General features: G+C 47.5%; 1 protein-coding gene across 3 annotated transcripts in view; it reads right to left on the bottom strand.

The window, feature by feature from the left end:
- The window catches only part of LOC143291271 (uncharacterized), an 87592-nt gene that overhangs the window by 35234 nt on the left and 35747 nt on the right, over positions 1-16611 (bottom strand). For all 3 annotated transcript variants that reach the window (XM_076601104.1, XM_076601105.1, XM_076601106.1), the window contains 4 exons: positions 15736-15828; positions 12101-12188; positions 10927-10982; positions 1285-1365 (listed from right to left, as the gene is read on the bottom strand). In XM_076601104.1, the coding sequence (XP_076457219.1) occupies positions 1285-1365; positions 10927-10982; positions 12101-12188; positions 15736-15828 (318 nt within the window). The remainder of the gene's footprint in view (positions 1-1284; positions 1366-10926; positions 10983-12100; positions 12189-15735; positions 15829-16611) is intronic.

Raw genomic sequence — 16611 nt, 5'->3', positions numbered from 1 at the left:
CAGGACGTCAGTGGACATCTTATAGGCACTGTGGCAATACTTTTTTAGGTCGTCAGCTGACGTCTTACAGGCACTCTACTGGTTAAATGTCACTGTGGCTCATGTTTTCTCAGAGACATGGCCAGTTTCCCACAAACATGGAAACTCCATCTAGCTAATGATGTCCACAACGATGAAAATCCAGACGACATTGCAACAAAAGAGGGGAACCTCAATAACTTGTCAAATAAACAAATCAGGAAAACATTCGCCCGAAAACAAAACCATGAAATATGTGCAGCTAAGTTTTGGAAATGTAAGCTAGATGTAATCAACATAAGCCACTACTTCAAACAAGCATATGAATGTATAAAAGAATCACAACTGAGGTTACTACACTTCAAATTCATACACAATATTTACTGAACGAATATTCTGCTTGCCAAAATGGGTGTAACGGCCACAAATAGATGTAACTGGTGCCAAGAAACCCATTACACTGAACATGCCTTTTACTCCTGCCCCAAACCTTCCTCCTTTTGGAAACATGTGAAACAACTCATTCTCACACGCTACGATACGCTGATTCCCACGGAAGAAAAAGTAGCTCTGTTTGGTACAACAAAAATGGACATTCCAACTAATGAAAAATGAAAGGAAATCAATACGATATTGTTAATAGCAAAACTGTCCATCTTCAAATTCAAGTACGGCAAGGGCAAAAATCTTGACCTTATCTTTGAATCAGAACTCAGCCTACGTAACCTATGATCAGTATCCGTTAAGATACCAGAACACTGAGTCAGGCCCACAAAAAATCCTGAGGGTAGTATTCAGTGTGCACATACATATTGTACTTAGGTGTAGAGCTTGTGGAGAGGGAGGGGACTGAGTGAGTAAAGGAGACAGAGAGAGAGAGTGAGAGGGTGTGTGTGTGTATGTATACCATGCTTCTCTTTCAGGGAATATGATTTTGTGTGAAGCCATCATGTATGTGTAATATATGTTGCATGATCTTGTAAGTGTTTGAACATGCCATTGGGAAGAAGACCAATTAAAAATATGAGAAAAAAAGAAAAAAAAGAAAAGACAACAGACAGGAGAAAAATGATGATGGAAGGAAAAAAACAAACAAAAAAAAGATAAAAAAGACAAACAAACAAAAACAAAAAAAAACACAAAAAAAAATAGAAAGAACCTTCCAGGGATGCTGAAACTATCCTGCTCATTTGCAGAACTTTTAGCCATCCACTGATTTCTCCTAAAAAAAAAAAAAAGAAAGAAAAAAAAAAGAGGAATACTCACACATGGTTCAATAAACCAGTTAGCTTCTCCCCGGATACAGGAGTGTTTGTAACACTGTGGACACACCTCTATTTCTGCCATCTGAAACAAATCAACAACGGTTCATACTCATGAAAAATGTTGTGGATAACACTGACACCAACAAATTCCAAACTGAACGTCAACTGAATAAGCGGCAAAGTGAGGTCCCTGCTGCTCACAGCCATGAAGGCAGTCATACTCCGTTTAACTCTCTCCACACGAACGGCGAAAGAGACGACGTTAACAGCGTTTAAGCCCAATTACCATCATCGAAATATTGCAAGCGGAAGGCTCTTATACTGAAGAGGTGAATGTTGACAAAGAATACCACAATTCTGACGACGGAAGCTAAAGGTTGGGTCACTCAGACACCCACTGGACATCCGAGGGGTCTGTGTAGAGGACAAGAGAGGACTGGCCGTACTGAGTGAGTTAAGAGCAATTCTATCTCAAGAAGAAAAGGAAATTTTCTTGCTAAAAGGAAATTTTCTATCTAAAATTACGTTTAAAAAACATACCTACTGTGACCCAACTAGTGCAGACTCCGGCAGGGGTCTGACATTCCTGTCCTGTGCAAACTACTATCTGCCTGTGCGGAGAAAACGAAAGCAACTACGGCCGATAACCTCCCGGAAGTAGGTAACCTCCCCTTTGTCCAACTAGAATTTACATTTAACTAACATACTTAGCGTGACCCACTTGTGCAGACTCCGGCAGGGGTCTGACATTCCTGTCCTATGCAAAGTACTATTCGCCTATGCAGAGAAAACGAAAAAAAGAAAAAAACAACAACTTTCCACACTTTTCAGTTGTGGGGGTGTAAGTCTTACATATTAAGTGGTACTCCCACATCATGATTATTTTATTACATTTACTGATTTAGATAGACTGCAATATTGAATAACAAATTGAAAGGAGGTGACGGGCGCAACAGCCGAGTGGTTAAAGGGTTGGACTGTCATTCTAAGGGTCCCGGGTTCGAATCACGGTGACGGCGCCTGGTGGATAAAGGGTGGAGATTTTTACGATCTCCCAGGTCAACATATGTGCAGACCTGCTAGTGCCTGAACCCCCTTCTTGTGTATATGCAAGCAGAAGATCAAACACGCACGTTAAAGATCCTGTAATCCATGTCAGCGTTCGGTGGGTTATGGAAACAAGAACACCCCAAAAAGGAGGAGTTTGTATTATACTCCATGTTTGGTGTTAAATATACTTACCATGTCAAACTGATGCAAACTAGGCCTATTGGTTTGCTCTGCTTGGCCAAATTTCGCGCGGCTAACGGTGAAAAGACGGGCCCACCCGCTCTCAGCCAATCAAACGCCTCTAAAAACTATAAGCGCTTAATCATTCCGTGGCCATGAACAAAAATGCCCCATGAGAACCACGGCGGAGACGCGGGGACGGACGGGCGGGCATTCGAGTTTGACATGGTAAGTATATTTAACACCAAACATGGAGTATAATACAAACTCCTCCTTTTGGTGTCATATACTGTACCATGTCAAACTGATGCAGAATTTAAAGCAAATGGAGGAGGGCAACGCCTACTGGTTCATATGGGGAGCCCTTGTAACTGAGACGGCAGTGTTAGCCGCGACAAAGGAAATCCCCTTGGAACCGTCAGCCCTGGTCATACGGAAATTCCTGAGGTAGAAGTTGATGAAGGGATTCTCCGACCGCCAGAAGGCTGCCTCCAAGACATGCTGCGTTGGCACTGAGTGCTGGAAAGCAGCCGAAGTAGCTATGGCCCGCACTTCGTGTGCTCTGGGATGAAGACAGCTGATATCCCTGTGTGCATGAGAGTAGGCTCTACGAATGACTTGGGAAACCTGGCGGGAAATGGTGCCTGCAGCGATGTCTTTCTTGTAATTCTCATTGAGGGAGATGAGCAGACACCTCTGAGAAGAACGCCTATGGCGAGACCTATCCCAATAATATTTGAGACACCGAACAGGACAGGTGCCTATCCTCATCATCTTGGGCAAGAATATCAGACAAAGGTCTGACTCTCAGAGAGGGGGAAGGAACCTCAGGGTCTTGGTTCTTAGCCAGAAACTCTGGAAGGAAACGAATAGTGATGGAACCATCTCTGTGGAAGGCCAGATCTTGTGGCATTCCACTAAGCCCATGCAGCTCACTTCTATGACTGCCTGTGGCCAGCCACAGAAGGAAAGTGGTCTTGAGGATGAGGATGTCAAAAGGAATAGTCCCCAATGGTAGGAAGGGCTGTTTTCGAATGAAATCCAGCACCAGGAACAAGTCCCAGAGGGGCACTCTTCTGGGGTCTCTAGCTTCCTTCAGAGGGGCACCCCTAGCCACCTCTCTGAGCAGGCAATCCGCTTCCAAGGCGGAACCACCTAGCTGTTTGCAATGTGGTACAGAAGGCAGACCTGTACCCTCGCCCAGAACTAGCAGACAGGATGAACCGAGGAGCAGAGAGCCAGAAAGTTGGCCAGCTGCATGCTCGTAAGGTTCGTAGGGGTAATGCCCTGAGCTGTACACCACCGCAACCATTTCTTCCAGCGAAAGTCATACAAAGTCTCCGTTCCCTGCCTCCTTGCTCTGGTGACTATGGAGAGGAGGTCAGAGGAGGCACACCCCTGGGTCAGCACAGCCGACACAGAGGCCGACCGAGGGGTCGAGGACTTCAATGGTGATGCTGACAGTTCCGACCGCACAGCAGCCATGCGTGCTGGTGGAGCAGTTGAGGATTGGAATGCGGAGTGCCTGAGCGAGGCTGCCTCAGCAGATGAGATTTGGTTTCAAGTTCCAGGGGTGGGAACATGTGTCAGGGACTGAAGGTCCGGAAACCAGGTCTGGACTGGCCATTTCGGCGCAATGAGGATCAGCTGCGGGTGTTCCAATCTGTCTTTCCGTATCACCTTGGACAGAATTGGAAAGGGAGGAAACGCGGAGGCAATCAGACTGCTCCAATCTAGAGAGAGAGCATCCACTGCCCACGCTTCTGGGTCGGCAACCGAAGAGACGGAAGTGGGAAGTCTCTTGTTGAACAAGGTCCACCATCGGCCGAAACCACTGTTCCCACACCCCCTGAAGGCTGTCCTTGTCCAGGGTGCACTCTGTGCGTATGACACTCTTGGACCTGCTAAGAGCATCTGCCAAGAAGTTGGTTTTTCCTGCTCAGTGTCTCGCTGAAAGTGCAATGCCCTTGCTGTGGCACCAACGGAGGAGAGCCTCAGTCCGCATGGAGAGGTCTGCCGAGTGCGCTCCCCCCATTTGTTCACATAACATGCGACCGTCGTCTTGTCCGTGAACAAGCGGATGGTCTTGGCAGTGGCCTCCCCCATGAAGTGCAGGAGAGTCCTGCGAACTGCCTCCAGTTCCAGAACATTGATGTGGCACAGGCGCTCCTCCGGGGACCAAGTCCCTGCTGCATAGAGTGAGTCCATGTGGGCTCCCCAGCCCAGGGAGGAGGCGTCTGTGAAGAGTGCCACCTGAAGAGTAGGTGGGGCTAAGGGCACCCCCTGTGTCCGAAGGGGGGTGATTAACCACTCTGATGTCACCTCGAGGAACCACTCGCCCAGACATATCTGGGTATCCCATGGCTGAGTGCTCTGGGACCGGCGTAACCTCAGTGCCCTCTGGAGAGGGCGCTTGAGAACCCTGTCCAGGGGAATGAGAGGTGCCGTGGACTCCATCATGCCCAAGAGGGAAGAAAGTGTCTGCGCTGTATCTTGGGAGGAGTGGCGCCAGTGGCTGAGGAGGCCTGCCAGACGGTCCCAGTGATCTGGCGCCAGAGAGACTATCATAGACCGCGTGTCGAATCTCATCCCTAAGAAGTCGAAGGACTGACGTGGGGACAGATCGCATATCTGCTGGTCCATGAGGAAGCCCCGTTGGGAGCAAAGGTCTAGAAGTCTGGCCGTATGACTCAGGCACAGGGCCTGCGACTGGGCCAGGATAAGCAAGTCGTCCAGGTACACACAGAGACAAATGGATTCCGAGCGGACGATGGACACCAATTCCCGCAGCACCTTGGTAGACAGGAAAGGGGCAAGGGACAGACCAAATGGGAGGGCCGGGAACTGGAACCCCTTGTCCCTCCACACGAACCTCAGGTACCGACGGGATGCCGAATGGATGAGTATATGAAAATAAGCATCTTCCAGATCGATAGAGGTAGGCCAATCACCTTGTTGGATGGTCTCCCGAATCTGTGCCTGTGTGTCCCTCTTGAATTTGATTTTGGGGAGGAATTTGTTGAGGGGGGACAAGTCCAAAACTGGTCTCCACCCTCCCGAGACCTTTGGAATCACCAACAACCAGCCGTAAAAACCGGGGCCCGGGTCCGAGAGTTGAGATATAGCCCCATGAGGAGTGGGTGCGATATCTCTTTTTCTAGGACGCTCTCCTGCTCCGTCGAGCTGGGCACCTAAGGAGGAGGAGTGGATCTTAGAGGGGGGAGGTCCTCCACCCAAGACAGCATGTACCCAGACTCTAGCACCGACATAATCCCGTCGTTGAGTCCCAGAGCACACCACTGATGTGCATGCCGGGACAAGTTTCCTACTTGGAGGGGCTGAACGACTGGCGGTGCTGAATCGGGGCCCAGTCACTGGGGGTGCTGCCTTCTGGCCTTGGGCATGGCCGGTCGGCTTGGACGGACATAAGGTGGTTTATTCCTCTGCCCCTGATTCAGCACACGCTGCCTTGACAGGCGGCGTGGTATATGGAGGGGCCCTGGTGGCCGGTCTCTTCAATGGCATAGAACCCTGGAGCCCATGAGAGGTGTGGGCCAAATATGAGGCCACCTCCCTGTTTGTCTCTGCCCTGTGGCTGACAAAATGGGGCGGGAACTGGCCGAAGAGGGAGTGCTGCTGTGCTGGGATGGACCGCAGGGCAGCCCTCTCCTCCACAGGAATGTTAGAGAGGCTGAAAATGGCATCACGCCGCGCTAGCACAGTACTGAAGTGAAGGCTGGTAGCTGTGTCTGCAGCTGCCGTGAGACCAGATGCTACCCTATTGCCAAAAGCGTGTAACCTCTGGTCGGTGAAGAGGCCCGGCGGGACTGAGGAAGGAGACCCCTTGTCCTGATTAACCGGACACTGTTCCCACAGCTCATTGGCCCTGTGAAGGAACGTGTCGAAGGTGTACGCCGTGGAAACCTCGAGGGGGCAGCGGCGGGCCAATTTGTCCCACTCTGCTAACATTTTAAAGTATAGGTTAGCTGAAGTGGGGAAGGTGGTGCGCTGTGAGACCAACATCCTGTCCTGTGCGGAGGGCTCTGCTCCGCTGTAGGCAGGGTGGTCCTGTGTGTACCAGGACCACACCCCTCCCTTGGAGGAATCTTAAAGAAACTTTCCCGGGGAAAAGGCGCCCGGGGCAGAGAGGGACTCCCTGCCTGGAGGAGGGATGGAAGCAGCACCCCTGACAGTGCGGCTGGCTTATTAAGCCATACCTGCACCATTTCTGGCACTCTGAGTTGCCTTGTGGTTCTGGAGTTAGAGTCACATGGCGTAAGGAGGGTCAAGGGTAACAAAGTAGCCTGAGGGACTGATTCGGCATACGTGACCCTATTGGGGAGGGTCAGTTGGAGCTCGGCAAAGTCCGAGTTTGGTTCAGGCTGGTCCCTAGGGAGGCACGGGCTCAATCTGTCCCCCCTGGGATGTGGGCGAAGAGTGCTCATCTGCTTGTTCGTCCTCATCCGAAGACAGGGGCTCCCACTCTTGTTCGCAGTCCATCCCCTGCTGGGTGCCATCCCAAGTGGATGTACCCACTGGGGCGTCCTGTGAGCTGTGGTCAGCCCAGCGGGATGAGCTGGGACGATCCCGAGCCGGGACCATGGCCGCCACTGTTATGTCCTTGACACCTGAAGCGGGTGGGGAGCGTGTGGACCGTAGGTCCAACCATGCTTGGGATGGTGGGTGCCACACCTTTTCAGAGAGGGCGTCCCTGGATGCAAGAGTGACCCACGAATGCTGTGTGGGGACAAACACCCACTCATCTCACTGTAGGACCGAGGGCTGGGCAGGTGGGGACTGCCGGCTTCGCCGGGCCGAGTAGGGCCCTTGAGCAGCCGTCGGTCCTGACAAGGAGGCCGTTGTGACCGTGGAGGTCACCTGTGGGTTGACAGAGGCCCGATTTGTGGACAGAGTGGCAATATTGGTCGAGGAGCTCGACCTGACCGACAAGAAGTCGATCCCACTTGTCGGGGCTGTGTGTGTCACCCTGTGAGATGTGCTGGGTTGGGTCCGGTGGGGAGCGGACAAGGGGCTGGCCCTTGGTGCTCCCGGCAACCCAGTGTGCACCCTAGGTGAACCCCAGTACGGGTAGAATGGGGGTAACCACCCGTGGGCACCAGCCATACTGTGACCCGAACCCCAAGGGTCACTGGTGCGTTGACCTCCATGAAGGGAACAACCTGGCCAAGTCGGAGGGAGGTCAGGTCCGACTTGGGTGTCAGTCCCGCCCGAAGACGAGCGGGCTGACTGCCCGGAACCGCCTGACACGCACGGGCCTCCCCCAGCAGGGGAGACCGGCCGGATAGCAGGAAGACCTGCAGAGCAGGTTGCCACGCGCTCCGAATCCCCTCCCGTGGGGAGACTGGGGTGGCTTGGCCCGGGGTGGGCAAAGTAGAGATCCCCCCCCGGAACCAAATTTTTCTCCCCCCCCAAAAGGAGGTGGGGGAGGGGGGTCGACAGAGAAGGGAGGAGGGGGAACAACAATGGGGCACGTGAGGGCCGTCTCCGAGTGGGGACCCGGGTAATGGCCGGGCGCGGCCTCCCCTTGGGAGTCCGCGCCTAGCTGCGAGTCCCCACAGCACGGAGATGACTTGCCATTCACCCTTCTCCCTGCCTCGCGCTGGGACACCTCGGGAGGCGACGCTCGTACCTCTTTCCCCCCGGTCCCCTTCATGACCGTTTTACTGGTACGAACGTCGCCTCCGCGATCAGCGTCTAACGACGCATCGCCGCGGTCCGTATCGGGAGGAATCATGAGCTCCGGGCCTGGGAGAGTCTCTTACCGAGTCTCAATCCCAGCATCATGATTCCCTGCCTTCGTGGTATGGCACACGAGGCATGGAACCCGCGCTTAGGCACCCAGCGAAAATCCGACCCCCAACAGAGAAAGGAAAGACAGGATCGACTTAGAGGCAGAAAAAATCGAACGAATCGAGGGTGCCGAGTCGAATCGAGTACACAGAATGTAAGAATACAATAAACACAAGCCGCATGCAACAAAATAAGGCCAAAAGGATACGCTGACTAGCCGAAAAAAGCGTAAGACGAGACAGAGCGTAAACCTGACAAGATGGCGTGGAGAGCCTTGGCCAAAGGAATGATTAAGCGCTTATAGTTTTTAGAGGCGTTTGATTGGCTGAGAGCGGGTGGGCCCGTCTTTTCACCGTTAGCCGCGCGAAATTTGGCCAAGCAGAGCAAACCAATAGGCCTAGTTTGCATCAGTTTGACATGGTACAGTATATGACACCAAAACGGAGTTTGGCTGCCTACATGGCGGGGTAAAAACGGTCATACACGTAAAAGCCCACTCGTGTGCATACGAGTGAACGCAGAAGAAGAAGAAGAAGAAAGGAGGCCACTGAATTTTATTCAGAGAAAGATTTGTGCACTGGTTTCATCACTAACTGGTTACATATGTCCATGAACAACTATCTAAATCAACAAAATTTCTTGTCTTTGGGTCCAGCATTTGTCAGTGAAACAGACCTCGCATTACACAGTGTATTTGAATAATTTTCCAAATTGTGCTTGTATAAATATAAGCCATTTTCCACCATTATTTGGATAGAAACATTTGTAGTTTTTGAAAATGAGTGTTTGTTTTCATGGAGTCCTACGAGTAGTTATTTGTTTGGAAAGTCATCCTTGATTGGATAGGCAAGTGGCAATAGACCTACAATCTGCACTGTTCAGAGTGTTATGATAGTAAAATAATTGTAAATGCCAATCACTGTGGGCTGTTTAAGCAAAATAAGGTTTTGATGAAGTATTCCAGAAAAAGATGAAAGTGAAATGGCTTACCATAGACACACACACACACATTCATACAGAGAACCAAAACAATGTTATTGTATGGATTCACTTTGCTAGCACATACGAGGCAAGAAGGATTACTCAAGTCTCAAGAAATGTCATGTGAACAACACTCCTAAGTTCTCCAAGAATTCTGGGAAGGCTTTGTATATCAAGCATCAATTCGATGTCAACATAACATAGCCAATACCAAACAACGGTTTCTTCCTTTTTCTTCTTCTTCGCTGAGGGCTGCCACTCCCATGTTCACTTGCATACATTAGTGGGCTTTAATGTGTATGACCGTTTTAACTCTCTCCATACGAACGGCGAAAGAGACGATGTTAACAGCGTTTCATCCCAATTTCCATCATCAAAATATTGCAAGCGGAACGCTCTTATACTGAAGTGGTGAATGTTGACAAAGAATACCACAGTTCTGACGACGGAAGCTAAAGGTTGGGTCATTCAGACACCCACAGGACATCTGAGGGGTCTGTGTAGAGGAGAAGAGAGGACTGGCCGTACTGAGTGAGTTAACTCCCACCATGTAGGCAGTCATACTCTGTTTTCAGGGGTGGGGGCTGGGGGTACATGCCAGGTACGTTCCTGTTTCCATAACCCAACATACACTGACATGGATTAAGGAATCTTTAGCGTGCGTATTTGATCTTCTGTATGAGAAAACACACAAAGGGGATTCAGACACAAGCAGGTCTGCACACCTGTTGATCTGGGAGACTGGAAAAGTCTCCACCCTTCACCTGTTGATCTGGGAGACTGGAAAAGTCTCCACCCTTCACCTGTTGATCTGGGAGACTGGAAAAGTCTCCACCCTTCACCTGTTGATCTGGGAGACTGGAAAAGTCTCCACCCTTCACCTGTTGATCTGAGAGACTGGAAAAGTCTCCACCCTTCACCTGTTGATCTGGGAGACTGGAAAAGTCTCCACCCTTCACCTGTTGATCTGGGAGACTGGAAAAGTCTCCACCCTTCACCTGTTGATTTGGGAGACTGGAAAAGTCTCCACCCTTCACCTGTTGATCTGGGAGACTGGAAAAGTCTCCACCCTTCACCTGTTGATCTGGGAGACTGGAAAAGTCTCCACCCTTCACCTGTTGATCTGGGAGACTGGAAAAGTCTCCACCCTTCACCTGTTGATCTGGGAGACTGGAAAAGTCTCCACCCTTCACCTGTTGATCTGGGAGACTGGAAAAGTCTCCACCCTTCACCTGTTGATCTGGGAGACTGGAAAAGTCTCCACCCTTCACCTGTTGATCTGGGAGACTGGAAAAGTCTCCACCCTTCACCTGCTGATCTGGGAGACTGGAAAAGTCTCCACCCTTCACCTGTTGATCTGGGAGACTGGAAAAGTCTCCACCCTTCACCTGTTGATCTGGGAGACTGGAAAAGTCTCCACCCTTCACCTGTTGATTTGGGAGACTGGAAAAATCTCCACCCTTCACCCAACAGAAGTCATGACCGGGATTTGATCCCAGCTGAAAATCCAACGCTTTAATCACTCAGCCGTTGCACCTGTCAGCATCAGTTTAAAATCCACTGAAAGCTATGACACAAGGATTATGAAGCATGTCTAGGAGAAATGGATGCAGTGACTCACCTCGTGTTTACAGCTTTTCACAATGTTCCTGGCCACTGCCGTCAGCTTGTGGTGCGCTGTCCACACACATAATGAACAGCCACCAAGTTACTTCCAGTGAAACAAGGCACAATATCAAAACAAAATATGGCCTGGATAACTCACAGTACATATTCAAACCACTGCGCACACACACACACACACACACACACAAACACACATATACATGTGGAGTGTTGGCCTAGAGGAAATGCGTCTGCCTGGGCAGCGAGGGAATCTGAACGTACTGGTTCGACCACACCAGCAATCACCAGTATTTTCTCCCTCTCCACTAAACCTTGAGTGGTGGTCTGGACTCTAGTCATTTGGATGAGAAGATAAACCGAGGCCCCGTGTGCAGCATGCATTCAGCACACATAAAAAAAACCTCGGCAACAAAACGGTTGTCGCTGGCAAAATTTTGTAAAAAAATCCACTTCAATAAGAAAACAAATATAACTAAGGCAGAAAAAAAAGAAAAAAGGATGGCGCTGTCAGTGTAGCGATGCGCTCTTCCTGGGAAGAGCAGCCTGAATTTCACGTAGAGAAATCTGTTGTGACCAAAACAGTAATACAATACAATATCTATCTATCTATCTATATATATCTATATATATCATATATATATAAAGTTTTCATAAGGTGAGATTTGTAAATCACAACCACTTATCAAAGAGACTATTCCCCGAAACATTATGACTAAACGACAACATCAAGTGCTCTGTAACATTATTCTGTATCCTCCTGGCAGAATTATGGGATGCAAAACTCATGCATTTAATCTTCCAAATAAAATATGTCAAATCACTTGTGCAGCACACACCCATGTATCTTCAGTACAAATCAGAAAATCTTTAATTCCACTTACCCCTCCCCCCATAACTGCTCAACTGCAGAACACTCACAGCATCTTTCTTCAGCAAGTAAATTCTGTCCAAAAGACTGAACAAGCCAGAATAATAATGCTCATTTCAATATCAAAGTTTTAGCCAGCACACAGGCTGACTGATATAGGTGGATACTACTTTTATACAAAGTCTGAAACAGAACTCAAGACTGATATAGGTGGATACTACTTTTATACAAAGTCTGGAACAGAACTCATGACTGATATAGGTGGATACTTCTTTTACACAAAGTCTGGAACAGAACTCACCGCCATTGTAAATGACACAATTGTGAAGGATCCACTTAGCATCAGCTAGGAAGGATTCAGTGCATCCGTACTCTTTTTTCTTGATGTTCTGTAAAACATACACGATGTAATGCAAAACAACAGCATATTTCTGCAGTGCATCTGTACTCCTTTCTCTTGATGTTCTGTAAAATATACACAATGTAAAACAAAACAAAAGCACATTTCAGCAGTGCATCCATACTCCTTTCTCTTGATGTTCTGTAAAACATTCACAACGTCATAGAAAAACAACAGCATGTTTTATTTCTGCCAACCTTTGGGAAGCAAAATAAGCTATCTTGCAAACAGGCAGTGATAAATGGGAGGGTTCAGGAGTGGGATGCTTTCCCCTTTCCCTCCTCAATCTTCCTGTCCATACAACTTCTTCTTCTGCGTTCACTCGTAAGCACACGAGTGGGCCTTTAATAATAATAATAATAATGGATACTTATATAGCACACTATCCAGAAATCTGCTCTAGGTGCTTTACAAAAACGCTTTTGATAACATAAAACATTATATCTATGTTACATACACACACCAAAATGTGACCACACACACACACGCACGCACGCACACACACACACACACACCGCATACATACATTTTAACATACATGTGTATCTAACAGCTACCCTAACACATACGCACACATAGGCAGGCACAAACTTACATAGACACACGCACACACAATACACATTCATATACATGCATGTGGTTGTGGACCTGCCACAATTGAACTTATTGCTGAGGGAAAAGGTGAGTTTTGAGACGAGATTTAAAAGATGCGAGGGAATCAGAATGACGGAGGTTATCAGGGAGCTTGTTCCACGTCTTTGGCGATTGAAAAGAAAACGATCTGTGTCCATAGGTCTTACTTCTGACGTGAGGTATCCTGAGAAGTCGAGTATCAGAGGAAGAACGGAGCTGGCGAGACGGGGTATAGATATGGATGAGTTCAGAAAGATATTTGGGGCCAGATCCGTTGACTGCAGAAAAGGTCAGAGTGGATAGCTTATAGTCTATTCGATCGGAAACAGGCAACCAGTGGAGAGACTGAAGGAGAGGAGAAACATGGTCAAATTTAGAAGCTCTGCAAATGAGTCTGGCAGCGTTATTCTGAATTCTTTGGAGTCTGTCTAACAGGTATTTGGGAAGGCCGGCCAAAAGAGAGTTGCAGTAATCCAATCTTGATAGAACCAGAGAGCATACAAGTGTCTTGGTTGCATCGGTTGAGAGATAGTGGCGGATAGAGCTGATTCTACGCAGTTCCAAATAGGCAACTTTACAGATATTCGAAATGTGCTGTTGGAAGGAAAGAGACTGGTCCAGGATTACACCAAGACTGCGAACAGAGGGAGAAAGTGAAACAGGTATGCTATTGATCAGAACAGAGTCAGGAAAGGAAGGATGTTGACGAAACTTCTTTGGACAGGTTATCATAAATTCAGTCTTATCATCGTTTAATTGCAGCTTGTTGAGAGTCATCCAGTCCTTTAGGCCAGCAATGCACTCCTGTGTTTGAGTCACCAGTGCATCAAATTCAGCTATGGAAGCCGACTGATAAAGTTGTGTGTCATCAGCAAAGCTCTCATGCGACATCGCATGATGACTGATGACATCCGACACAGGAGCCGCATACAGCACGAAAAGAACAGGACCTAGGACGGACCCTTGTGGGACACCATATTTCAAGGCAGATACTCTAGAGTATGTACCATTTACACACACTTTCTGTGTACGATCTGACAGGTAAGACGTGATCCATGCTAGTGCAGTGTCACAAATACCAAAAGAAGTTTTAAGTCTGTTCAAGAGGATAGAGTGGTCGATAGTGTCAAAAGCTGCTGACAAATCTAAGAGAGCGAGAACAGATATCTTATCCTCATCAAATCCCGAAAGCAAATCATTCACTATTCTAAGAAGGGCTGTTTCGCAACTATGACCACGCCTTTACGTGTATAACCGTTTTTACCCCGCCATGTAGGCAGCCATACTCCGTTTTCGGGGGTGTGCATGCTGGGTATCTTCTTGTTTCCATAACCCACCGAACGCTGACATGGATTACAGGATCTTTAACGTGCGTATTTGATCTTCTGCTTGCATATACACACGAAGGGGCGAAGGGGGTTCAGGCACTAGCAGGTCTGCACATATGTTGACCTGGGAGATCGTAAAAATCTCCACCCTTTACCCACCAGGCGCCGTCACCATGATTCGAACCCGGGACCCTCAGATTGACAGTCCAACGCTTTAACCACTCGGCTATTGCACCCATCAGTCCATACAGCAATGTTAAAACTGAACCTAATTCTTCACCGCGTCTTTGTGCCCGTCTCCTAATCAAGGTCTATGACTGATCAAAGTGTTCAATTCTTCCTCTCCACTTTATGGTCTTCCACCTATCTAACCATCACCGGAACTGATTTATGTAAAAAGTCTATTTTTCATGTGTATCTGGCGCACATGTATTATTCCATTTATTCTCCTTTGTGAACACATATATCCTGCTCCGTCCTACAACAGGGTTCTGTTGTGCAAATTTTTATCATCTTCACCATCAATCAGTCCCAGTAAGTCTGGAGGTGGCCTTTATGTTAGGGTTACCTATGCAAAATGCATTCAGAGAAGTTTTGATCCTATCAGACATGACACGAAATCAGCTATCCTGCCACGCCCCCTTCCCAGTGATACAGACAACACTGACTTCAACATTTCTACAGTTCAACCATAATGCCTGCACATTTTACCTTTCTGAATCCCTCAGCTCACAGATGGTAACCATCTCCATCTCATGCCCATGATCTCTTCACAGACACAAATGGGTTTTTTTTCCAGTTCACTATAGCTTTGTAATTCTTACATCAACTAACAACATACTACCATTTTATTACAAAGCGTGAACATCACAATATCAAACATAAATATAACACATTTATGAACCTCAGCAGCACTAATTCTTCACGGGCGTCAGAAAACCCCAGTCTAATCCTCTGAAGAAGGTCCAGGGGCTGCCCAGGCCCTGCTGAGGTAAAGGGGCAAATCCCCCCTGAAGCTGAAGAGAAATCTAAACTCTGACAGTATTTATAGGCTTTTCCTGACAGCATTTAAATAATTCTAATGGGTTAAAATTGTCAGTGAAATGTTACACTTACGTCAAATATCCATTAACGAAATCAACTTTGCACACAATGCATCTTGCTTTCCCCGGCACGTCGATCTTCAGAATCCACAGGCCACAGCATCCCTTCTCTTTTCCCTCTTCACTAAAAGTGAATATTTTCAAGCACCACTGCCATTCATTGCTGAAACCGCTGTCATTATATCTGTCCAAATCTCGACAGATGATAGCAATCAAATACTGATAAAAATGGCACCGACACTTGTTTGCATGTAGTGCGCAAAAACGGAATGAGCTGTTCAAGAATACCATATAAGCGCAAAAACAGAGGAATCTGTTGAAGAACAGCATTTGAGAATAAGATCACCCTCCATAAAAAATTGAACCATTAGCTGCCTGAGCAGAAACCACGGTGAACGGTCCCCCCCATTCTCTGAAATTAGCGGATCAGCAGACCATTCTGATGCTTGTCTTTAGTACAAAACCAGCTCACCTTTTCCAGCGTGGAGAAATCCATGGGGTTGACCACAACATCAGAATACATGGGGAGATCTGCTGGATTGGCTGGCTTCTGGAACACTTCACTCTGTCGACAATGGTCATATTCTTCTATCAACATCAGCAAAGAAATAATAGCATATGCACTTCTCTCCAGTTATTACTTTCTGCATAAGGAAATTACAGTGCTCCTTATGATAATAATTCCTCCTTTGTGCATAAGGAAATTCCAGTGCTCCTTATGATAATAATTCCTCCTTTGTGCATAAGGAAATTCCAGTGCTCCTTAAGATAATAATTCCTCCTTTGTGCATAAGGAAATTCCAGTGCTCCTTATGATAATAATTCCTCCTTTGTGCAAAAGGAAATTACAGTGCTCCTTACGATAATAATTCCTCCTTTGTGCAAAAGGAAATTCCAGCGCTCCTTACGATAATAATTCCTCCTTTGTGCAAAAGGAAATTACAGTGCTCCTTATGATAATAATTCCTCCTTTGTGCATAAGGAAATTCCAGTGCTCCTTATAATAATAATTCCTCTTTTGTGCATAAAGAAATTACCGTGCTGCTTACGATAATAATTCCTCCTTTGTGCATAAGGAAATTACAGTGCTCCTTATGATAATAATTCCTCCTTTGTGCATAAGGAAATTACTGTGCTCCTTACGATAATAATTCCTCCTTTGTGCATAAGGAAATTACCGTGCTCCTTATGATAATAATTCCTCCTTTGAGCATAAGGAAATTACTGTGCTCCTTATGATAATAATTCCTCCTTTGTGCATAAGGAAATTACAGAACTTCCTTTCTTCTATAATAAGCATAATTTTCTGCATACAGTACTTTCATGTGCATTAAGCCATCATCTATAA

Source organism: Babylonia areolata, chromosome 16 (assembly GCF_041734735.1).
Source record: "Babylonia areolata isolate BAREFJ2019XMU chromosome 16, ASM4173473v1, whole genome shotgun sequence".
Lineage (NCBI taxonomy): Eukaryota > Metazoa > Mollusca > Gastropoda > Neogastropoda > Buccinidae > Babylonia > Babylonia areolata.
This window is presented reverse-complemented; position numbering and strand designations above follow the sequence as displayed.